We start from the raw sequence: 26,922 nt of genomic DNA, 5'->3' as shown, positions 1-26,922 counted from the left end.
ATTTTCCAAGTCAAATATTTAATTCATTTGTTTCTATTCTCATATTTATCCATTAACCATATTTAGAGTCATGAGTTTCCTTCCAGGGACTATTTTGACTGTATTTCCTAAGTTCTAATAGACAATAGTTCCATTACTTTTTTTTTCTTCCAGGTAGAAATTTTATTTTGAATTTCCTCTCTAATAAAAAATCTGTTGAAAGGCACAATTCTCAATATACAGGTGGCAAGGAAAGCCAAATAGTCATAATGCATCTGGAAGTTTGTCACTTTTTAAAATACTTTGTCAGAAGATAACCTGAGAACCTCCAAATGATTCAAAAGATATTCTTGGTTCTTCTCTTTCTCATTATAAAGATACACACACACACACATCTTTCTTTATGTTTCTATTACTATATATAGGTATCTTGACGATATATAAATGTAATCTGTATAACAGGCCCTCTCTATAGACAGTGTGTGTGCACGCGCATCTACATCTTGTCATCAGAGTTTATCTATGGATACTAATGTAACTTCAACCTCACACCCACAATTATTTTATATATCCTACTGCTGATTATACCTTTACAATTTTCTCATAGAACTGTAATTTTATTATAAAGAAGTGACTTAAAGAATACATTTTCTCTGACTTATTTCGCTTTTAAGTCCCCAAAATTTCACTTGTATATTTCATGTGTAGAACACAAATTCCATACACTGAGACTACTTTAAATCTGTATTTTGATCTAACTGCATAATAAAACTGCAGTATAGTATAATTTGCTCACTACTTCCGGGGTGCCTGGGTGGCTCAGTCGTTAAGCATCCGCCTTCGGCTCAGGTCATGATCCTAAGGTCCTGGGATCGAGCCCCGCATCAGGCTCCCTGCTCCACGGGGAGCCTGCTCCTCCCTCTCCCACTCCCCCTGCTTGTGTTCCCTTTCTTGCTGTGTCTCTCTCTGTCAAGTAAATAAAAAAAAAAACTTTAAAAAAAAATTTGCTCACCACTTCCGTTTTAAATATTCAGAGATGTTTTTAATGCACTTTGTAATGGTACTTGATACAAAGGAATGAAATTCAGTCATCATTCTATTATTTTTTTTTATTTTTTAAAGATTTTATCTGTTTATTTGGCAGAGAGAGACACAGTGAGAGAGGGAACACGAGCAGGGGGAGTGTGAGAGGGAGAAGCAGGCTTCCCGCTGAGCAGGGAGCCCGATGCGGGGCTCCATCCCAGGACCCTGGGATCACGACCTGAGCTGACAGCAGACGCTTAATGACTGAGCCACCCAGGCGCCCCCATTCTATTATTTTCTATGTATTACTTTACAATGCTTTCTGCCGCAGGAAGAACATATATGTTTCTAATTAAATTGGGTTTTTAATTTTTCCTTTATGAATATTCCTCAAAAAAGACATTGATCATTGACTTCAGCAAACTGTTAAACATTATAATAGTGAGTACCTCATGTCTTTAAACCTTACAGAAGTTGCCCAGCATCACCACGTCCTGGATGCCTACTTTGTAAATATCTTATGATGCCATAATACAAATATTAGTTAAAACTCAAGGCAAAACTATAAATATAGGGCTAGGTATATTAATATGAATAATGAATTAACACGATGGCTGTTAACAAACTTTTACTAGATATAGGTATGACATCATCACTGCCATTTCTTGTTATTTATTCCTATATTAGGAGTGGTGTAGTCAATCCAGATTATTTTGCAGGAGATTTTTTTAAAACAAAAATCACTTGTTCATTTTATGTGGATTATTTTAATTAAAAATAGTTAATGGGATAAATCATATGTCCGACTAGGCACATGAACTTTGACCAAGGATAAAAGGTTTAAGGAATAGCCAGCTGAGGGCTCTCTGTTCACTGCACCAAACTGGAGAGCTGACACGTTCCCAGGAAATCTCACTTAAAATATATATGAGTTGTGACTGTCTAGCACTCAGACTTACAAGGACACTGATGTAAATCCATATAAGTCAGCCAAGCTTAAAATATTTCTTATCATTTTAAGTCAGGAGGTGGCCAACTTTTCCTGTGAGGGTCCCCTTAGGATATATAGTAGGCTTTACAAACCAGATGTTCTGTCGCAATTACCATGGTAGCATGAAAACAGCCTCAGATGATACCTAATGAATAGGTATGGTTGAGTGCCAATAAAATATTATTTATAGGAACAGGCAGTGGACCAGATCTGGCCCACAGGTAATAGTGTGTGAACCCTACTTTAGATTAAAAAAAAAAAAAACCACATTAATAAAATCTTTATCATGTCTGACCTGCACCCCACCACCACCCCAGTGAATTATCTTGAGGTAGGCAGATACTGCTTTGGAGATCACATTGTAAATGATTCCTGGAAATGAACATCATCAAATGAACATACCCTGCTTCTGCATCCAATAGATGAATCTTCTAATGTTCTAGTTTTTGAGGGAAGGACAGGGATCATAAAATTGTCTCATACATGTTTCTATCAGTGAGATATGTTACCACAGTTGTTTCTAAATAAAATGCTTTAAACTGCTTTTCACTTACTTGAGAATTGTCTTTTTTAATATAAAAATACTTAGGACAAATTTTTCAAAATAAAATAAGCTTCACTTAGGAGCTTGATTTTTAAAACGGAATTATTTTAGTTGATTATAATATCATATCCTGAAAAACTTACAGAGCACAAGAATTTATGAAGCAAATAATACCTTTGTTCATCAGAGAAAATTTGGCAGCCAATATGCACTGAATAAATTATTTTAGCTCTGTTTATTAAGAGAGCTGGAGACACTGCAGAATTAAGGATTGACAGAGACATCAGAAAATTAATGCTGTAGCCATATCGGCTGCATTCTCCACCAGACAAAAAGCCTACTTTCTGCTCAGCCATCAAGTCGAACTATTTAACTTCAAAGGCTGTTTTCACTGCAACACCAAAGGGCATTTTAAGGCACTATGGGCTCTTTTCATTAAAGCCTGCACATCTAAGATTCTTTTATTCCATCCTGGCATTTTAAAGTTACCCCCTTTCCCGTGGTTTAGAAATAAAGGGTGAAAATCCACTTTCTCTTCCCTCCTGCTGTCCCCACTTCAACACCACGTAGAGATTTGTGCCTCTGGAAACTCAGAGCATCACCAGGTGAAATCACTGGAGCCTTTAACCCCATGCTCCCTTCTTCCACCTCTTTGGTAGAACAACACTTACTTTCAAACGCAGCACTGATTTGCAGCTTCCTTTCCTGCCTGGAGCTTACAACAATCTAAAATCAGAATGATAGCATTTGTGCTACAGGTTCAGGTTGAAAACAATGCCCTGTTCATGAAGTCTGTAACAATTTAAAATCAGAATGATAGCATTTGTGCTACAGGTTCAGGTTGAAAACAACGCCCTGTTCATGAAGTCAAGAACAGTTACAAGGTATTTCATACCCAGTGACTCCTCCAGCCAAAGGCATATCATTTTACAGATACCTTCACAGAAACCCCAAATTACCAAGAAGAGATGGTAATCATCTACATTCCACCAAGATCAAGCCAAGATAAAGTAGGTCTCTTAATTTTGAACATATGGCATAACTTCTTGTTTATCAGCGCTAATTCTGGAGAATCCATATGCATTTTAAAAAACAGACATACTTAAAGCCACACTTACCTATTTCAAATCCTTGTTCGAACCAAAAAACGCAAACATGTGAAGTATGAAAAGAGATAGCATATGCTTAGCTTTTTCAAATCCCCTTCACCCCAAAAGGCTTTTAAATGATTCAAATACAATTTGCAAGATAGGCTTTGGAATAGTTACAGCTTAGTGTTTGTGGTTGTCTAACAGCAAACCTCACAGAGCCGATGCCACTGGGAAGATACTGTGATGGCAACGTGCTCAAGGGAGAAGAAAGAGAAAATATGTCATAATCAATCACAGTGGGCACTAGAGGGTTAAAATGCTGTTTTGTTTTTCTATACACATAGTTTAATTCTTGTCTTAGGTTGCCACCAGATATGTATTTGGTAGGGGGGAGCAAATTGTATTGAAGAAATCAAAAAGCAACATAGAAAAGAGACTTCTGTGATTTCTCATAACAGTGGGGAGGAGAACATATGTGGTGACCCTTTAGCAAGGGGTCAAGCCTTTTCTTCCAAAATTATTGTGATTTTAAAGGAAATGATAACAATAAACATTTCAAATGTGTGTTCCATTTCAAGTGTCCAAAGCCCTTTTGCAGTGACTGTTTTGTGTAATCACGAATGGGGCATCAATATGGGTACTATTAGAAATGGGATGGGTAGCCCCATTTTTTTTCTGGGGTGAAATTGAAGTTCAGAGTTCTCAGGTTCACACAGAATCTATGTTCTTTCTATTGCATTCTATCATAAGGTTTCTCTCCTTTGCAGGAAGCAGAAGAATCAAAGACTCCAGTAACCAGCAGTCACAGTAAGTCCCTTAAAGGATCAGAGGACCAGAGAACTGGGTCATTGTGTGTGTAGCCTGTGTGTAGTGGACAGTTTCACATGTGGAACTACAGAAGTTTACAGAGAAGGTGAAGATTAACAGAAAGAGACCAAGGTCCAAAATATGTAGAATCCACTAGAACCTAAGCTTTATGAGGGCAGGAATACTGTTTGCTCGATTTCCAGTAGAGTCACCCATATATGTTCCAGAGCCTGGCACAAACGTTAAAGGATTGAATGCTGGGAGTAGAGAGAAAGGAGTGAGCGTGGAGGGAAGCAGCAACACCATCCATCCTGAACATCAGGAAACCACAGAACTGCAGGGACCACATGCCAGGGAATTGGGACTATTTGTTATTTTGACCTACACAGTAGATTATAAGACTTTCCATCTCTCCAAACATTATGACCTGAGCCACACTTGCTCCTTTTCTTCCTTTTTTTGAATCATCTAAGGATGAGGAATATCATCCAATAATATTTAAATATTTAATAATAACATTTATTATTATATTCCAATAGTATTTAAAAACATAAACACAGAATTTCAGGGTAAGAGGGCACCATCAGAAGTATTTTGTACAATGCCCTCATTTTGCAGAAATGTAATAAGGCCCAGGATCAGGAATGACTTCATCCAACAGCATGCATTTTTCGTACAGACTGCCTAATGTTCAAAAATTTCTCTTTAAAAAAAATTATTTTTTAGTTGATTCTCCTGAAACCTAACAATTGGGGAAATACAAGAATGAGGGCAAAATGTATAGGAAGATGGGGAAGCCATAACTTTGCTGAATTACCTAGTGCCAATGAAAATGCATGCCCTTTAACAAACAAGGGTATGGCTAGAGGCTACACGGTATGTGGGAAATCCCATAAATCGGGGCTTATTTACCTCCTTTGTACAAATCAAATAGGGAAAAGTTCTTAGTTAAGGCACAAAAAGAAGATACCTCGTCATTGTCGGTTGAACTAAAATGTCTTGGCAGGGGTAGCATCGAGCTTCATTAGTCATAGTGTTCTTGGAGCTGGAAGCGAGCCAAGAAATGGTCTAGTCCAGGACCTCTCAACTCTAGCACTACTGACATTTCAGGCTGGATAATTCTGCATTGTGTGAGACTGTCCTGTACATTGTAGGATGTTGAGTAGCATTCCTGGCCTCTCCCACTAGAAGCCGGTGGCATCCCCAGTTATGACAACCAGTAATGTTTGCGCCAACTTCACCCCAGTTGAGAACCACTGGACTAGCCCGATTCTCTCACTTCATGGATGAGGTTCACGATTCACAAACACACAGGGTAGAGCTGGTTAATCACACTTTCGTGACTATGATCCAGACTTGAGGGCTCTTTCCGCAAAACCAAGCCACTCTAGTTTTCCTTTGGTTCAATTATACCTCAGAATGAATGAGCTTATCAGATCCTGCCTGGATAAGGGTTCTAAAATTGGGAGGTGAGCTAGCCTGACCTTACAATATCCTGCAAAAGGCCAGTCCTTCCACCAAATGCAATTCAGGAGAGCCTAACATTTCCTGGAAATGGCTTAGCCAAAGATTGAAAAAAAAAAAAAACCAAAACAAAACCCTATTTTTCTGAACTTACCCAATGGCATAAATATCACACAAGCTTGCTTTATTTGAACAGGTAAAATATGTTAAGCCTCTCAACTCTACCAGATAAAGTGACAATCCAGTCCCTGGTGAGTTGTGTATTTCCATGCCAAATGCAATTTTCTATTTTCAAGGAAAAGCAAAGGTAAAAAAAAAAAAAAAAAAAAAAAGAAAAAAAAAAAAAAACTAAACACCTAAAGGTCCATAAGACAAATTGGGATATTTGGATGGTCTGGTTGCAAGAGATTAAATTTCTCTTAGGATGTCTGTATTTGGAGATTAGAACATTAGTTTGAAAAAGTCTAAAAACCTGCCAGCTCTCCTAAGGAATCACCAATTTTGAATTTACAAATTTACAGATCTTCCATTCCATGCAGCCTTCGAAATAAAGAGAACTACATTTGGCACTTGTGTACAATGTATTCCATACATTTTATTTTTCCCATATATTTACTGTAATGACCTGCTTCGCCAGCTTGAGTTGAGTTTTCCATGTGCTGGGCTTCTCAGGCTGTATTTGGCTCTTTAATGGAATTCAAAAACCAGTTTATTTACCAGCTTTACCTCTCTGCTTCATTCTCTCCTATGCATTCTTTTGGTTGCTCCTATCATTTGGATTTGTTGTTTTCTTTGCCTAAATTACCTTTTTTTAAATCTTAGATCACAGAAAAGAGGTTTCCAACTCTCTCCACATAACTCATCTTCAGCTTTATCTTGCTGTGACCTTTACATTTGCTAACAAAGTCTGTCTAATCTCACCCACACTTTAAGTAACAATCGGGGCACCTGGGTGGCTCAGTCCTTCAGCGTCTGCCTTCAGCTCAGGTTATGATCCCAGCGTCCTTGGATCGAACCCCATTTTGAGCCCCCTGCATCGAGCCCCACATCGGGCTCCCTGCTCCGCGGGAAGCCTGCTTCTCCCTCTCCCACTCCCCCTGCTTGTGTTCCCTTTCTCGCTGTCTCTCTCTGTCAAATAAATAAATAAAATATTAAAAAAAAAACAAAATAAGTAACAATCTCCCCAATGCTTAGAGAGTACTGTTTGAAACACACCAATCAGCATTTATATTCAAATAGTACATCCAACTTTCACTGTGTCTTCCTGTATGCATTCTACCTCGATTCCCCTTCTCATGGGTCAAAGAAAATTATTCGGTAGAGAAGAGAAAAATCACAAGCCTCTCACTCTGATTGCATTTCCTAAGGATCTTTATTGCTAAATAACAAAATTCAATCAAGTAAATTTTAAAGATTTAGTCGGCTTTGTTAAATGATTCATGAACGGAACAGCACCCCATCAGCATGTAGGAGAGCACTCTGAGGAGTTAAGACAAAATGGAAGGTTTTGTAGAAGGGTGGGGCAAGAACATTATTAGCAAAAGAAAGGGATTATTCCAAGGGAGGTGGCTTTCCGAAAGCCAGGTGTCTTATCATGCAGATTATTACCTCCTCTTTGGTGAGTGGAGAAGACCCAGGAGGCATTCATTGGCACACATAGAAAAACTCTTGACTGACAAGGAAAAACTGCCTTTCCAGGGGAGGTAGAAACTGCAAATCAATTATGTATTAAGCACAGGTTTGAGAACTCTAAATGATACCATTTGGGGCCCATAGTTTTTGGTTTTTTAAACATTATTAATAACCATAAGTCATTTTAAGGTAGTTGTAGAATTGAAACTGTTTAAGGAGGGAGGAAGGAGAGTATTGTAGTCGGTGTCCTGGGAGAGGAGCGCTAGTTTTACCAGAACTGTCTTACACGCCATAAGACAAACCATGCCAGAGGCAAGTGATTGGTACCATCTACAGTTCTATGTACAGGCTGACCTTGACTCAGAGTTCAGAGGAAAAGTTTGGGATAGAGACTTCTGTGAAGTAAAACATAAGAATGTATATTTTTCCTTGCCAACAAATAAAACTTTCTAATCGCTAAATAACAGTTACTCTGGGTATTACTTAAAATATTTTTACACAGCTACCTTCTCTCTTTTGACAGTCTATTGTTTAATACTTCTCAGAAGAAACTAATATACAGTATTTAATTTTAACAAGACCGTATCTTAAAACTGGAGCATATTTACATGAGAGCTTCTAAATATGGCAGTGCCATTCCTCTTAAATAGAGATAGATAGGGACATCATGAGCTAACAAAACATTGAAGAACACATTTGCATAAAACGTTCAGATTGTCATTGTTTCCCCATAGATAAGGGTACAGGAAGATACTGCATATCTACCAATATTTGTTAAGCAACTAATGCTTCAGAGCTTGGCTAATTACTAGAATTCAGTTGCTTAACTAATTATTAGAATTATTAGAATAATTCTATCTATTACGATCCAAGTGGCAATGGGTCTTCTTTGTATGTTTGTTTGCTTGTTTTAAAGCAAGCAAGAATCTCTTAAATACTTCAACCCTATGTAAGGCAAGGAAAAGGGGACAAGAAACTAAGTTTCCCATAGCTTGAAGACAACTGCCACAGAAAATTAAAACCCTGTACTGTAGTTCCAGTTCCAATCTTTCAACCTCAATAATTACACAAGGTCAAGGGAAAGCTTAAGCCAAAAAATAAAAAATAAAAAGAGAGGGAGAGATGAAATCTTAAGTTTGAAAGGTGATCTTATTTGATTATATTCTAGAGAAAAAGCAAATATTGTCTCTACAGGACAATTTCAAAAAAAGAAAAAAGAAAAAAACAGTTTATTATGTTGATCAACTATTACATGTGGTATAGTACCTGTTTATGATCAATTGTCTATTACATTTAGAGGGAGGAAAAGAGGGAGGGAGGGAGGGAAGGAAATAAGAAAGGAAGGGGGAAAGTAGGGAGGAAGACCAAAGGAAAAAAGAAAAAAAAACTCACAAAGATTTCGTTACGCAAATAAACAAAAATAACCTGGCAAAACATAAGAAATGTAACACAAGGCATTTCAGTTCTCTCCCCTTAAAACAATTCAGGAAAACCACTTAATCACTTCTAGACCTAAAAAGGTTAAACATTTTAAGCTGAAAAATATTTCTTAACAAAAGTTTAGCAATGATAAAAGATAATTTTATGACAAAAGAGAATGAACCGACTTGATTGAGAAACAACTGTTGAAAAAGTAGCAATTTATGGCAAAGCCAGAAGTCATTCGGAATAAAAGGCAGTATTGTCAGCTTCACCTTTGACAAAGGTGAGTACTTGCTCTAGAATAGGAACATGTGCATGACACAAGGAAGTGAAGATGAGCGTTGCAGTAGAAATCTAACTTGATGAATAATTAGATAGAAATCTGAAAGTCACCCATGTAATCATCAGAGCTGAATGTCAAACAGAAAGTTTGGCAGGGAAGTCAGATATCTCAGAAAAATCAGAGGAAAAGAAAAACTGAAAATACTACAAAAGAAGAAAATTCCCCATAGTTATCATTTTATGTTCTCTGTGGTGTGGAGGAAATTCACTAAATGGTCATTGTCACACAAAACATGTTCTTTGCCTACTGAAGCAAATTTAGAAGGAAAATAAAATTCAAGAGGCATACGTGCTAGGAAGTGTTATTTCACACTAAAAAAAAATTTTTCCAGGAAAATCAGATGAAATAACAATATTTCCTCTTAAATTCTGTCCAAATCCTTTCTTTTTATACATTTCTCTAAGGCTTTCAGAAGAAAATGACATATTTAATATTATGGGTTCAATTACTAATTTATAAAGAGAGAGAATGTTTTATGTAACATTTTATATAACTGAGGTTAGCAATTGCTTTTTTGATTAAACTGAGGATCTTGAGTGAAGAAATCACCTTTATCTAATTAGATATACTAACTGACCAGAAAACAATCAATGTATTTTGCCAACTCACAAGTAGTCAGACAAACTAAAAATCAGTGGGCTCTTTTAAGTATCTTCATTCTCATCAGTGAATTGATTTTCTAAGCCTCAGTGTCTTCTGAATGCCCATTTGTCCAATCAATTCTGTTAATTACTTTCCAACTCTGATCTTCATCATCAATAGGGGATGCTTCAAAGTATATCACCATACTTTTAAATCCAAATGTGGAGTGTGAGGATATTTTGCAATAAGTCAACAGGACCACAAATTGATACAATAATGGATTTAAAGGTAATTTCAAAAAAGCATAAGCTTCATTCTGAAGAGTCTCTGTTACAAAATCCATCTAATATAGATGGATGCTTCCTGGCCTATGCCATTTTGATGTAAAAGCTGTTGATTAATAAGTCTCAATTACCTGATTATGCATTTAGTTTCAAACTTTGCTTTAGTACTCAGAGACTGTCTCCAGGCAAATTTTCAGTTCATTATCAGTTCACAAGGCTGCCTGCTTGTATCTTAAGCTACAGTAAATACATTTCCGTCTGTTCTCAACATCTTCAGTGTCTGACATTTTGTAACAGAGAGTTTTGAAATCATATTTTATGGCAGTGAAACTGTTAGGGGAAATGTATTGACTTAACAATCCCATCCAACATCTCCTGTCATGTGGAACTGTCCCCAATACAAGGCAGATTAGTGAATGTGAGCTGCTTCAATTTGGCCCAAATATCTGGCTAAAGAATTTTCCATTACATGGGTGGGTGAGATCAACTGAGTTTGGAACCATTCAATTTATTCTGTGGCAGCAGCAAAGGAGACTACAATAGTGACTGGTGAACTTGAGTACGCTCTCTTCTATTCAAGTTCTGATGAAGTAGCAACACTGAGATTATAAACTGTTATTACTCAATTTATATTTTAAATAGATCTAAGCAACTACCCTGGCGAGGTGTCTTTGATGTCTTTCTCCCTGGCAGATTCTGGACACCCTGAGATGATAGTTAGAACTCAACATAAAGAGACTAGTTAATAGTACATGTAGTTGTCCCATGAGCAGTGACCCCAAGTTTCTATTATATTGTCCCTCTCATGCAAGGTTAATGAGGAAGACCAGGGAACGTTTGGAATTCACTTTTAAGTAGTATGCCCTACTTCTTTCAGTTCTGACAGTCTGCAGACTCCTTTTACTTCCCATGTTCCACATAAAAGGTGAGATATAAACAAGAATAAATTGATTGAAAAAACAATATAAGTACAATTGTGTCTATGGCACCTCCATATTTGCAAAAGAGTTCAAATTTTCCACAAATTATCTGGAAATTCATAGGTTTATGTTGAACATAAATAGAGCTTTAAACTTGCTGTTAGTCAGGAAAAGCAGGGAAAAGAAATGGCAGCTCCTTTTAATGACAAGAATTTCCTAAACTTGAAAATGGAATTTATCATTTCCGAGGACAGTTAATTGTGATAAATCTACCTTCATATTCTACAATGAATTTTATTTAAGGTAAAATACATACATTTGAAATTATATTAATGTAAAAGAACAAAGTCATTATTTTACAGTATTAGATCATATTTTGAAGAACGTAAGTTACATAGATAGTATGTGAAGTCTATTTTAGCTGTTGGCATTTTTGTCATTTGACTATATTATTTTTATAATTATTTTTATAATGATCCCATACAGTCTAAAATGTCATAGTAAGCCTCTAAAATATTTGTGTCACACAAGCAGTAGAAATTTAAAAAGTGCTTTTTGTTGATGATGAAAATATGCTTTCTGAAGAGGAATTTTCATTTCTATTGCATGTGGAATTAGTGAAGACAGTCCTATAAATGAATATGATTTCTCTATTTAATTTAAATTGAGGATATTTTATCCTATAAAATGAAAATAATTGCCTCTAATTATCATATTCAATGATAGTGCCTTCTAAAATTTTTTAACTTATCAAAATCATATCATCTCCATTTTATAGATAAAAACTATAACAAATCATGAGAAAGTATTTATGATAAACATCTTCAAGGCTACACAGTGACTTCTGACCTAATCAGGGTTAATCTTAGATTTTAAGGAACACAGATTTTTGAATTGGAAGGATCCTTAAAAAGTACCTGATCTGAACACCTCATTTTATAAATGATGAAAATAAAGATGTTATAGAGCTAATATGTGGCAGATAAGATATTCCTTATGATTCACAAATGTAAGTGTAATTTACTGTTTCAAGAATAGTCTTAGTTGTTTTCAAAGTAAAATTTACAAGGAGTATATCATCTTATATTCCTTCATAAGTGTATTTTATTATAGATCACCAAGGGTGGTGATTTTACCTGCCTTGGTTGCATTCAGAAAGGTTTCTGGATTGCTTACATTGTTTATCCATCTAATAGTATTTGAGATATAAAATATATAACCCATACCTATTTGCTGCATCTTAATAGGGCAAAGCAAAGTTTCTCTCTGAAATAATTTATGGACTTTTATATTCCATAAATGTGTATTTTCATGTTTCCCATATAGCTTATAAAGCACCATCCACAACTTCCCATTATACTCCCTCCAACATATAGGATACATAAGGGGAAGATAGTATACCTTTTTTACATATAAAACAAATGACCAACCAAGCCTTAAATATCTTAAGCCCCTATACCCTTTTCCTGCTCAATCTAGGGGTTCGTATCATCTCTACTATGTTACTATGCAGCCATACAATAGATATTTTGCTAAATGTGCTAATATATCAAATCTAAAATATTTCATCTCTTCAAAGTAAAGCAGGAATTTAGAAATAATAATCAACACCTGTATGACCCATACAACCAATGACTGACTGCATGGTATCTTTCTTTATGGAGAGTAGTGTCTTGGTTCCCAAAACATTACCAGCATAAGGTAGAAAAAAAAATTTTTTTTTAATTTGAAATACTTCAAACAAAATATCATCCTGGGAATATACAAATTTCTTTTTATTATGCAAAAACTGGACCTTTTCTTCTTACTAAGGACACTCCAATCAAATAAACATTTTCTTGTACATACTATATTCATAGAGGCATCTCCATATTTTATATAGTTATTTATCAAAGTATCAAAGATTTTCTCTTATTTATGCTCACCTGTTCAGAAAAGAAGTCACTATTATCTTCCAGGTATTTACTGAAAGGGTTGGGCTCATAGACTTCCTCCTCTTTTCTCAGTAATATTTTGGATTTTACAGGTACTGGGCGAATTACTCCAGGCTTAGTCTTCATGAGCATTAAATAAATTTTTTAAAAATAAAGAAATAAACACCATTAAAATGAGTGAATATGTGTACTGTTAAGTCATTCAAATGTTCTCACAAGAATTTATAATTTTTTAAATTTTAAAATTATTTTACCAATACATAAAAGCAGCCTAGAAATCAAATGATTTTCACTAATATAACTTTAAAGTTAACTTACAGCAATTAACTCATAAAGATCTACCATCAAGATGTTCAAAATGCAAAAACCTTCCTCATTTATCTAGCCAAATGTGTTCCTATATCCTCACCGGTGCATTCAGTTAATAAATATTCCATTTGACAAATATTTATGGAGAGTGTCGTTAATGGCAGGCAGCTTTCTCATTCTGGGCATGGTAGGAGAGATGAATTTGGCACAATCCACCAAGCCTTTAAGAATTTATTTTTCTGTAAACCAACCCCCATGTCCCAACATCCACAGAGGTAGGCCCCAGAAGCCATGTTCAAACTATGTCTGATGAAACCGGGGATGGCCTTCTGACCTAAGAGGGTAGGGAGGTAGAACCAGATTTTCTCTTCCAAGAATGTGGAATAGTAATTCAGACCACTCTGCAATTACTTGGGAAGATTGAAATTATAACATGTCAATTTACGGGCTATGGGAAAGCCTCAATCTGCCATAAAAAGCAGATCAGATGAGATCAAGAAAGAGCGAAGTGCATGGGGAGCCTATGGAGGAGAGACACTCGGGGGCTTTCCAGAATGGAATTCTAAAACATTCCTTGGGGCCCCGCTGAATTTCTTGTCCCGAAGGCCCCCTGAGATTTTCCTTTCCTTTTACACAGGATTTCCTGCTTTTTAAAATTTACAACTTCTGTAACTTGCAACCAAAAGAGTTTTAGCTAATAGACTAGTCATTCAAGACTCATAAACTTGTACCCAATGTCAGCTTGATGAGAAAGAAAGAGAGAGAGAAATCTACTTTGGGGCAATTTCAGAGTGATGTTTCACAAACACCAAAATCTTCTTACACTGTAAAATGTCACAAAATGACTGATAAGTTTACAAAAACATCCCAAACAAGAATTCAATAAAAAGTTGTGACACTTTTCCTGGTTAAGCATTTTGCCGTAATCATTCTTCTCAACCCCATTTCCTTTCAGAAAATAGTATATTAGCTCTCCTCAGTAAATGCTGATACTCACAACTTAAGCCTTAAGGGACTACATCTATCTCTCTGCTCTATAAACCACCTGATATATTTTGAGGCTTGAATAAATGCCACTCTGCAATACTTTTTTCAATCGATATTTTCCCAGTTGTCTTTCATATTTATGCCAACTGGGGAAGTACAGAGTGAGAAAAGTCTCTATCTTTCCCATGCTAAGAAATATCTCCCACTTAAGAAACACTGATTTCTCTCAAGAGGGAAAAATGAGCAAGTGACATCCAATTATGCATGAAGTTGCACAGTTGAGTATACCTATGAGAGCAGTATCCCTCCAGTAAACTCAACACAAGAACAAAGCGTAGGCAGCTACTGATTTCTACAACCACCTATAATAAGGGAGATGCCTGACATTTGGGTCATGATCCTAAGTTGTCCAGATTTCCTGTCTCTCTTTTCCACTTGATTTTCTGTTTCATTTCCCTTTCCTTCTCCAACTCCTGTACCTTCTCCTTCTCTCCTGCTCCTTTGTGTGGTAGGAAATCAATACAACAACTCTAGTACTCAGGGCCTACCAGGTTCTAAAACCAACATGGAGCTTTAGAAGCTAAGTTTGGTGGCAGTATGCAAAAAGATGAAAGCAGAGAGGAGAAATCTGACCCAGAGCACTTGATATTCTAAGAGAATCCCTCTGGCAGAGCAACAGGATTACCTGACCCTTGTATTGCTAGCAGGCTGATGATTTGGGTTATCCTCGCCTGGAGACTTTCACTCAGATCTTCTGTCTTGAGAGAGACCAGCAAAGAGACTCTTCTGGATATTCAGTATCAGAATTTGTTACTGATGTTTCATGTTTGTTTTTGTTACGGCCTTTATGCTCCTTAGTTCCTATGAATTTCCTGAATTTGATGGTTGTCTGATAATTTGACAATAATTCTTTCCCTATTTCCTCTACTCTATCAGATGTCCCGCATGCTCTTTTCTTGGTTTTTGTCCGTAGGCTTGGTCTACCTGAAGTCTCTTGAGTCTTCCTCATTCTAGTTCACCTAGTTGGCCTTGGTACAGTTGCCCTGATTCTCACACTCTATTTATCACCTCTTCCTCCAGTCCCATTTTTTCTGCACCTTCACTTGTTGTCACTCAAGAGTATTTTATAGACATGGAAGCCAACTCTAAACAAAAGAAGACTAGGCATAGTTTGCCTTTGACAATGTTCATATTTCCCATTCTATGAACTTTAACCATAACCTCCACACCTAAATATCTCTCAGTATTTAGTCAGTATGGTCAAACTGGAAATCAAACACTGGTGGTCCAATTCTGAACCTCATGCACTCTCCATAAACCATGGTACAGGGACAAATCATGATTGTGGCAGCCTCTGCACCTTGCTCATACCGTTTCACATGCTTTGAAATCAACTTCAAAATCCTTGGAGACTCACTGCAGATAATGACACTATCATTCTCCTGTAGATCCAGCTTCTATGTCTTATCTATATGTGATCAGGCTCTATATTCTATATTTTAGATAGATTATCTCCTCGATACCCTATAAACAACCCTATGAGAGGCTTAGAGAGAAGAAGTCACACACCAAAGTCATGCAGTTAATATATGAAGAAGTCAACATTTAAATCCAGTTCCAATCTAATCAAGCCCATGATTTTAACTACTCCTATGCCTACCGCAGAGACAAACAGCATAGACAGAAATTTAAAATCATTTTTAAATACTTACCTCTATAATTTCCTCTGTCCAATCAATAACAAAGCTCCAGTATTTTTATATTTTTGATTCTTTTTAAATTCATTGCTTCTGTTATATTTCTACTGTGCATTGCCACATCCTTGATGTTGGCCATTGTTACTTCATTTGGTATCATTTTACCCTTTTTTTACTAGTCTTACAAAATCCAGTTTTTCTTTCCTTAAGCATGGCATAAATGTTCCTGCCAAAAGAGCACTCCTAAAACACCACAGGACGTGATGTTTTCCTATTCAATATACACATCCATACATCTTCCATTCACCTACACACATACACATATGCACCCTACACCACATCCTACCTTGTAAAGGACTCTGTGGTTTGCATGGCCAAGACATCAAAATTTGTACTGATGTCTCTCTTTGGACTTGGTTAAAAATACACTCGCAAAAAAACAGCATGATGTTGCTGGGAGGAAAGCATCAAGGATACAGATTTTAATTTTCGCAATAGTGTTAATAGACTGTATTACCTTGAAAAAGCTGTTCAACCTGTCTGGATGTTCTGCTAAAGGATTATAATTGTCCATGATTAGGTCTTTTAATAATGAGTAATGGCACATTTTATTATTTACATTTCTGTTCTCTCAGGTATCATACCATATAGAGTTTTTACATAAGCCTTGTTTCTGCATATTCAAATCCATCACCCAAACAAGTGTCCCAAGGTGCCTTTTAGAACATCCATAAAATAGCCTAAGTAAAGCAACTGGTGCTGTTGCTGGTACACACAAGACTCTCCTGGAATATTAGTTAACTTCTTCTCTGCTCTTCCTAATACCCATTACTGATGTCAAATGGTTATGTAATCTACATTTGTTGAAGTCTAAATTGCAACACAGTGTCAACTAACGGATCTATCCAAATAAGAAGATGTCTTTTAGCGCCTTGCCACTCAGAATGGGCTATGTAAACCAGCACCATCAGTGTCACTTGAGAACCTGTTAGGAGTGCCAGATCTCAGGCCCTACCCAGACCTACCAAATCATAATCCGAGTTCTAACAAAACCCTTAGGTGATTCATGTGCACTCAACTAGAACTCATTCCATTTAAACATTGTGCCACCCACCTAAAGATAGATTTTCCTCGGTCTGCCATTTTAGAGACATCTGTTCAACCTTGAGCTTCTACCTCCAGACGAAAAGAGAGGCTTTAGAAGAAACAATCTTTTATTGGTTTCTAATCTACATTGCATCCTTGCACATAGCCACCTGATATCTTCAAACTTCAAGTAGACTTTTGTTCTCTAATTCTGGCAAATCTAATTGGCTAAGTTTGTGTCTAAACAAAAACAAAGGAAATTAGGTGAATTAAGTTAGAAGAGTCTGTTAAAGTGAACTCCTATAAGATTGTCATTGCAGCAACTAAACTAGCCCAAACTGGCTCTTCTTTCATTTTTATGTGCTGTAGAATCCATAAATCCAGCTAGACTCATGACTAATACACACAAATGCTATTCTTATGATTCCAGGAAAAGCAACTCCATAATTTTCTTACCAGCCTAAATGGAGAAATAGAAAGAGGCAATAACTCCCACAGTTAACACAAAAAAGCACAGAAAGACTAACAAAAAGGTTCTCTAAATGGCAAATTTCAATTCGTCATGATGAACCTACTGAGAACTGATCTACACTGGATGAAAGACATCCTTGAAGTGCTTCCAAGACAAAACAACCATTGTTTTGGATCTCTGAAGCACACGTCTATTAGACACTCTCTGGAGCCATTTTGCCAGTTGGACCTAGTCTATGTCAGGAACTGTAGTGTCTATAGCCCTTATTCTCAGAGGACTGGCAATTCAGTCAAGTAAACCACAGAATAATCACACTAGGAGTCAAGTCACGTCACTTGACTCCTCTCAGAGCACTCGAATGCCTCTCTTTCTCACTTAGAGTGAAAGCCAAAACCTTTGCCATGCCTGTAAGGCAATGCCTACCCAAGTGCTATCTGACCTAATCTTTCTGATGCCCAACTAGCCTCTCCCTTCCCAATCTTATCTGCTGCTACTGTCCCACTCACGCCCTCACTCTCTCCACCCTAGCACAGACACTATGATGCTCTTTCCCTTGGGAGTTTGTACTTGGGTTCTTCACTTTTTCCAGAACTTTTTTCTTCCTGGAATGCTGACATCCCCTTGCCTCTCTCATTTTTTTCCATAGAACTTATCACAATCTGACATTTGTTTGTGTGTTTATTGTTTTGCTTTCTCCACTAAAATGTAAGCTTTGTGAGGCCAGGGATGATTGCTTCGTTCACTGTTGTATCTCCAACACCTAGAACTGTGCCTGGAACTTAGAAGGTGCTGAATAAATAATTGAAGAATGGATAAATTAATTGACAGGCAGAAGCAGCCCAGGATGCTGGCTATTATCCAATATGGAGGCCTCAAGGAGTATTACTTGCCAGCTTAGGGTCTCCCATTATTTTTTCTCGATTAACTTTTTTATTTGAGTATAACCCAGGAAGAGAGAACTCTTCAGGATAGAAGATCCATATGTTTTTTTACCAAGAGAGGAACAGAAGAAGGAAAGTGGGTTGGTGAGTTCCATCCTCAGAGGTAAGAGTAGAGGCTGAAGTTCCCATCTCTGACGGATGTAAGGATTCAAAGCCAGGGATCAGTTCTCTAGGGACTTAGAAGATTTTAAATGTCTCCATTAAAAAAAAATGTCATTCCCTTTGTTTGCTTATGGTGATAAGCAATAAAATTTTTAATACCAAAAGACAGTGACGTAATCTTTTTTTGGAGAATTTGAGAGTGGGGTGGAACTATGGAGATCACAATTAAACCTACTGCTAATCTTGAAGAAGAAAAAGTCCAAGAGTATATGGAGTCCCTGGAGGCTGGTGGCAGGTTTTAATGGCTCACACGGGACACTGGTCTGAGGCTGCTATTAATTTGTGTTTATAACTCAACAAGTATACACTTATGCTTGAACACTGCTACTCAGGGGCACGTAAAAATAAACATTGCTTCTGTCCTTTGGAACTTACAATCATAATTCTATGACAACAAGTTGGTACTGCCTCTGGCTGGAGACCAAAGTTGAAAATTAACTGCCAGCACTGACCTAGAGAATCCCTTATTAATATCTTAAAATAATGGCTTCTGAGAGCAACCTCGTTCTCAAATTAGTAACTGCAACTAGTGGACTGTTTTAAATTGCTTTTGATGACAGTCATAAGCTCTGCAGTGGTGTGATGAGAGAAGAAAAGAAATAAAGAACAGGGTCTCGGTGTTCATGGATTTATTTTTATCTTTTTGAAGAAATAAGATGTATAATAAAAAAGGAAGAAAGTAATCAAACACAGGATATAGAAAACTCTGTGAGCTTGGCTAGGAATTCTACTAATTTGATGGATCCAAAGAGCTTGTGAAAGTACCACTGTGTTTCTTTTACCCATTTGCTTCAGTTTTGTCTTTAGTCCCCAGTGTTTTATGTATATACATATATATTTTAGAATTTCTGTGGCAACAAGCTCCTAGAAACTCAAAAACAATCTACCAGTCAAGATTGTTGACAAAAGCAGTATGCTCTAAATTATTTAGCTGACTCACTCCTTCAATTAATAAACCTTTATTAGCTTCCATTCTTTTTCAACAAACAATATTATATGCTTGAAGCAAATATGTAAGCATTTTTCCCCCTCAAAGAAATATCTCAGATTTCAAAACACTCCAGTGCAGAGCAAAATTGCCAAGACTGAGGGGAAAAACAGATTTTTATACCACCCATTAGCTATGGGACTGCTATAATATGCATGACAGAACTTTGTAAAGGAAAAACAACGTAAAATGAATGTGAAAGGGAAAAAACTTTCCTTTTTCCCACTTTTGCATTTATAATATAAAGTATCGATACTAAATGATCTATACTGTCCAGGAAAGTACCTACTTGATATGCTTTTAAAAAAAAATTATAGTTACTATGATGGTTGTGTAAAAATAAACATATGTAGGATTTCAATTATTATAAACCACATCCCAATGCTCAAGAAACATTTGGTGGAATGTGTACAACACAGATTGACTGGATTGAAATATTTCAATGGTTGAAAAAAAGACAATAGCATGACCCAAACCTTAGGAGGCATATATGATGAGTGCCGTAGCACTTAAGAATGTTGTGTCAAGGAAAACTGGTCAAGGACAAACCACCTTTAAGCCTGAAGAAGACATCAGTTCTCCACAAAAGCTTTCAGGGCTCCATTTTCTGAACAACAGTGACCTCAAGGCCCTCAGAAAAATGACTCATGCCCCACCAAAGCAGGACACATCAGCTGGCATTCAGAACTGAGAACAAAGTATCTGAAAGCTTACCCACTCTTCTTTACAGTGTTCCAGTAAGCTGCATTTCGCTTTTACCTGTATATAGCCATGTGGCTTATTTTTTTTAATCTATTGTTTTGTCCTCTCCAGATTCAGTATTCCATCTCCCAAAATAATGCATTTCGTAATGGCATTCAATATCAAATGCAAAAGCCAAATGTCTTCTAAACAAGGCTCCCCCACCTACCCCAAGGAAGACCAGTGGTTACCCATCTTGTTGAACGTATTTTCTCATCAAGAGAAGAGGCCCCACCAGCCTCTGTTAACATTGGGATGATTCAGCTGAGGAATTAGGAAAGCTTTGTGAAGGTGCAACCTATATCCTAGATCCCTCCTTTCCTTTTGCTCCCCTTGTTATGCTAAGAGTAGTGCTATTCACAGGTGTGAAATCTCCACCCTGAAATCACCTTACCCAGTCTCCTCCTCTTTCATAAGTGATTACAACTTCGCAGGCTATGGGAAAATGCTAGCACAGGGCCCACACGGGAGGTGCCCAATGAAGGTCATACTTCCATAGAGGCCAAATTTCCCAACTCCTTCATCAACCTTTTCTTATTCTCTTTTAATTATCTCAAGCAACATATAATAACAGAATTACCTGTTATATGGCATCTATATGTGTTTATGTTACAAACGTGCACATACATATACAAACATAGTTTCATTTCTCAAAGGCATTCTCACTCAAGTTATTCAGAACTTAATTCTGAAGAGAGTTTCAGATGACAAATACTGGAAATTCTTTCATAGAAATGAAAAGTTATAATTTTATTCATATATTACTTAAGAGCAAAAATATCATAAATCCTTAAAGAAGCAAATCCATCCTTGCCTACAATTATTTCTATTCTATTCCATTCCCCAGTAACAAAATACAGGGTTAATGCCATGAAATAGAAGTCAAAGTGATTAAATTGAATAATTATATCAATCCAGATGTTCTTTTTTTGTGCGATAAGCTTGCTTGATAATAATCCCTTCACAAACCGACCTATATCTCAAGGGAATTTGGGGATTAAAACTTAATTTAAAACTTGGTTAAGATATTCCTTGAATTCTTTAGAGAAAAAGTCTAAAGCAAATGCAAAGAAATTATCATTAAAGTCAGTCAAAGCAATGCTTTGCATTTTTTCTCCCTAAAGAACACCAACTCAGAATTCACTGAATTTTATATTAGGCAAGAAAAGGTTTATTTATTACATTTACAATGACTTGTTTTTAACATGTCTTTTTACGAAATCATTATATATATTTGCCTCTTTAAAACAGTTTCTTAAAATATCAAGCCAAGAACTGACACACATATATATATATATATATATATATATATATATATATATATATGTCACTCATTGCTCTCAAGAAACAAGTATATCCATTATTTTAAATATTAAAATAGCTGTGGTAATATTTCATTAAAATAGCTGTGGTAATATTCCCATATCTACACTGGGAAACCATTTAACTTTATTGTTATTGCAATGCTTATTTCCATGGCAACTTCTTCACATCGCTCTGTTAGTAATCATAGACTCACAGCACTAGAAGGGCTTGGAAAGTATGTAATCGAATGCTCTCACTGCTCATTTAGGAAATTGAGGATCAAACTTTCAGATTTGTGACTTCCCCACGGTCAGCTAGTGTCAGAGCAGGAATAAAAGATGGTTCTTCTGGCCCCTATTCTAGCATTCTTTCACCTATACTATATTGCCAGTCACTATTCTAAACTAACAAACATTAAAATTACGCACACACACACACCTCATATATACACCATATGTATAAACACCAACAAACTCAAGCAGTTTGCTTAAACCAGTCTATTGCAAGACTCAAACTAGGCTTTTCATGGTTTTTCAGTATTACAAATGGAAATATTTTGGCATGATAATGACAAGATGACTTGTTGGCTATGGACCCCAAAATAATTGCTTAAAAAGGGAAAAAATCAGTACTAAATGGTGATTTTTTGTCTTCTTAACATCTCAAACTGCTTTACTACAAATTTTTCTAATTATACTGAAGGTGATTATTGTTCAGGAATTTACAATTATAAACAATAAATATTAAAAGATATAAAGAAAATCTTTAGTAATATCTAGGCAACTTATTTCATGGTTTCAATTTGCCAGCCACTGTAAGAATAGAAAATATAAAACACTATAAGGAAAAATAATTCTATGTAATCAAATTTTCATCTATAAATAACAGATTCTAGAGTCTACATCTCTGCTAACACAGTAGCCAGTAGCCCCTTGTTGAGCTGATGAAATGTGGTTACTGTGAATCAAGATGTGCTGTAAATGGAAAAGACACAGCATAGTTCAAAGACTTGGGCCCCAAAAAAGAATGTAAAATATCTCAAGTTTTTACTGATTATATGTTTGAAAGAGTATTTACATATCATTACATAAAATATATCTTTGAAATTGATGTGGCCTATGTTTATCTTTTTTATTTTGTTTTTTTGTTTTTTGGGGTTTTTTTTACTTTTTAAAGTGGCTACTAGAAAATTTTAAATTACCTATGGGACTTGTATTTATGGTTCACATTATATTTCTACTACTCATTACTGATCTAGACCATTCACATGCTAACCTTCCTGTCTGAAATATTCCATTGCTCATTTCCTAAAACCCAGAACCTGCCCTACACTATCAAATGTGACCTGCCCTTGAATGCTTTTTGCATCTGTCCCATCAGGAATTGAGCACTCTCCTTCTCTAAATTGCAATAGCATCTTGCTTCTGACCCCACCCATATTATTCTAGTTCAACTACTAAGATGTCAAGTTCCTAGCAAATAGGGTCTATGTACAGTTTTATATATGTCTGTAAGCTGCAAAACCACCACGACACAGCTTCAGTAAAGAATCAGTAAATTTTTGTCAGACAAATCTCTTGAGAGATCAGAATTTTCTAAAGTAGGTCCATGACTTAATAAGAGGATACGTACCAGCTGATTGTCGGATACTGTAGAGGATGGTGAGGATAGGTTAGCCTGCAAAATTAGAAACATGGTGTTTATTTAGTGAAATTCCTAATTTAACAAAATATCTATATTTTTAAGTTTTTTGAAGTTCTTTTATTATTAAAGAATACATGTCCATTGTAGGACTTTGAAAAGTATAAGGTAAAAGGAAAAATACCATTATGCCACCAAAAAATGATTTGAACATGTTTGGTACATTGCCTTACAATATTTTCCCTATGTATTTTTATACACCTCATTTAATAGTGAATATGATGCTTTATGTGTTGTTTTTCCTTAACATCTTAACAGAAGCACTATCACAAGACATCAGATATTCTTCAAGATGACATAATATTTCAGTCTCTGTATATACTGCACATTTTACCTGAGCATACTAGCATTGTTGGATATTTAAATTTGTTTACAGCAAATTGACACAAATAACAGATTTTTCCTTAAAGTATCTTTATATACAAAGGAAAGCATAACAAAATTTTCATGATTTTGGAAAGAAAACAATTTCGTTTTAAAAACTGTTTTCAATTAAAGGGGAGGCTAATATCATTTCTTCCTTCTTGGTTCCTGAACTTCACTCCTTCCGTCTGGATTTAGTTTCCTTTTTACTGAAGCAAATGCTTCTGTCTTGGACATTGTCTGAAAATGTATTTGTTTTATTCTCATTCTTGAATGAGAGTTCAACTGGACAGAGAATTCTAGGTTCATAGTTATTTTCTCTCAGCATTTCAAAGACACTGTCCCACTGGCTCTGGCTTCTGTCACTGCTGTCAGTCTAAATGTCCTAACTTGGTGGATTGTCTGTCTTCCCATTTGGGTAGTGTTTAATACTTTCCTCCGTGGGGCACCTGGGTGGTTCAGTAGGTTAAACGTCTGACTCCTGATTTCAGCTCAGGTCATGATCTCAGGGTTGTGAGACTGAGTTCTTTTTATGCATCTTTTTTGAGATTTGGTTTGGTCCTTCATTCTGAGTATGCATATCTTTCTTCAATTCTAGAAAATCTTCCATGAATACCTCTTCAAATATTGCCTTTCTCACATTATGTCTCATCTCTTCTTAGGAAGCTTCTGTTAAATATATATTTAGTCTTCTCAATCCATCCCCAATTTCCATCGATCTCCTTTCATATTTTTTAGCCCTTTATGCTGCATTCTGAATGGTTTCCACATATAAACTTACAGGTAGCTAATTTTTCTTCAATTGCTTATTAATACATTCAACATGACAATTTAATTTTATGTCTTAAGGACTTTATTTTAACTTCTAGAAGTTCTACTTGGTTCTTTTTCAAATCTTTCTTATAATATCTATAACTCCTTTTAACTATTTTAACATTTTTAATATATCTATACATTCATTTCAGATTTTCCTATAATTCCTTATCACTAAATCTCCCATTTCTTGTATCGGCTGACTCTCCCTCATCCCTCTCCTCCATGATGTTCTTTAGTCATTTTATGGCTATTGATTTTTTATTTTGCGCTTGTCTTCAGTCAGGGTAACTTTGCTGGTGATTTCTATATGTGTCTGATAAGCCCTGGGCTGGGAAAGCATGCCTACAGTACATTGGACTTTTGTCCTTATGGGAATCCTAGGAGTTTCACTGGCTTCCATTTTATTTCATCACCTTAATAGTCCTCAACTTAAAAGAGTGGTAGATCCCCACATCTTCAAGTTCCAGATGTTTAGAACCCATTTTCTGATGGCTGGCTCTTTCACCAACCAAAAGTGTAGGGTGAAATGGTAGAAGGATTTTACCCTTTTTCTAGTCCATGCTTCATGGCCAGTATGGCTTTCTGGGCTCCTGCATGGACACAAAGGATTCACTTACAAGTCTTAGACTTACTAAATAGTGAAAGTTAAAATCTGAGCTCCTGGCACATGGGTTCTCATGTACCTCTGTTCCACCAAAGCTTTAACTTCTCCTTAACACACCCACTTGGAACTCCCATTTCATTTCTGGCATTCAGAAGTTTCTCCTTCTTTACTTCAGATCGGGTTCCCTAAACATTTTTAATAATTGTGTTTTATCAGGCTTTCTGCATTTAAATGGGAGGCTGAGCTTCCACATCAACTCCACCTCCAACTTTGATGGGAAGCGGTCAACATACAAATGCTTAATTATAAATAGAATTGGCTGAAATATGGTAAAGTTGTATTCCTAAAATATTCCTATTCTTTTTGAAATTGCAAGTGTTTTCAAGGTTTATTATAGGTGTGTCAATATTCCTTTTACTTTGAGATATGAATGATAACTGGAAACTGAGAGCTTAGTGGTTCTTTTGGTATTGCCGAGTATATAGAAGTATGAATCACCAAACATGAGGACAAGGCACCTGCGGTCCTTCTCATGCTGTGCCCAATGTTGTTTGTTTTCTGCTTTTTGACTCATGCCTTTCTTCACAAGGACTATCGCTGCTTGATGCCATTCATGGTTACTCTACGGCAGCAGGGTGTCTTGGCTAAATGCTTCCCATGTCTAATTGCTGGGGCCAGGTTAGTGGTTGGTGTGCTATTTTGTGCAGCAGAAAATTGCCTGTTAGAATGTCCATCACATTCAGTCCACCTAGGGTTTTGTTTTTAACCTCATAATGTAATATGACTAATAATCATTTCTTCTAAAGTCTTCATTTTTTCCCTTTAGTTAATTTTTCATTATTGCAATAGTGAGAGAATTCTCTATGAGTCCCGTAAGTTAAATTAACAGCTTCTATGACATATGCTGAATTAAATGTATCTTTACTGAAACATAACATAGTTAAATTTTCATCTCAATAATTACAGGAAAGAAGGGGTTATGCATTAAAAACAAAGTATCTGTGCAATTTAACTACATTACTAACATTTATTAGTATGCTGTGCTAAATAATACCAAACTATTAGAGGGAAAAAAGATAAAATGCTCAAGAAAAGTATTGATTAAATTAGGGAAAAATCCAAATATCTTTGTGCCAGTCTCCATAAGTCCCCAAAATTCCTTCACTGGGAATTATAACATTACAATAAAATACTTGAGACATCCCAATTCCATTTTTATTTTCTTATACAATGGATTTCATATCACTTTTATGAGAAACTCTTCCCAGAGAATGGATAGACTTAAATGTGAAACTCAGGGTGGTGTAAATACTTATAAAGCCACTGCAGATCCTTTACCAAAGAAAAAGAATATTGGCTTATGTGTATTATGAATACAACCAGATTCTTTCAACCAACCCAATTATGTCAAGCTCTTTGAGAAGCCTCACTTTGCTTGCCTAATACAGGTTAGCAGGGTTTATTAAATGCTGTAGCTATAAAAATGTTATTAATTTTGTAGCAATTATTTTCCAAAAAGTGAGGGAAATTGTTTGGTGAACTGAGATTGGAGCAGCAAGAGGTGGGAGAAAGCTACTCTATCTGAATCACTGCTCGTCGGTTAGTGGAAGGAAGGTAGAGAAGCAACTTGACATTCATAAGACTAAACTTGAAATTGGATTTGAATAACACTAAAGATTTTGGTCATTCGTGTCTATCCATATTAATACTAACTGTGAGGAACAACAATACAGA

The 26,922-nt window shown here is 36.1% G+C and overlaps 1 protein-coding gene across 11 annotated transcripts in view; it reads right to left on the bottom strand.

The window, feature by feature from the left end:
* Window positions 1–26,922, bottom strand: part of MLIP (muscular LMNA interacting protein) — a 252,003-nt gene that overhangs the window by 34,362 nt on the left and 190,719 nt on the right. For 10 of the 11 annotated variants that reach the window (XR_012381939.1, XM_073905111.1, XM_073905112.1 and 7 more), the window contains 2 exons: window positions 23,337–23,381; window positions 13,008–13,136 (listed from right to left, as the gene is read on the bottom strand). Coding sequence is in view for 10 of the 11 variants with exons in the window: in XM_073905111.1 (XP_073761212.1) it covers window positions 13,008–13,136; window positions 23,337–23,381 (174 nt within the window). In the remaining variant the exon portion in view is untranslated. The remainder of the gene's footprint in view (window positions 1–13,007; window positions 13,137–23,336; window positions 23,382–26,922) is intronic. The other variant, XM_073905119.1, reaches the window with a different exon arrangement.

Source organism: Callorhinus ursinus, unplaced genomic scaffold (genome assembly GCF_003265705.2).
Source record: "Callorhinus ursinus isolate GAN/ISIS: 27379988/994484 unplaced genomic scaffold, GSC_fseal_2.0 scaffold22, whole genome shotgun sequence".
NCBI classification, from domain to species: Eukaryota; Metazoa; Chordata; class Mammalia; order Carnivora; family Otariidae; genus Callorhinus; species Callorhinus ursinus.
Note: the sequence above shows the minus strand (reverse complement) of the source record. Positions and strands in the feature narration are given on the sequence as shown.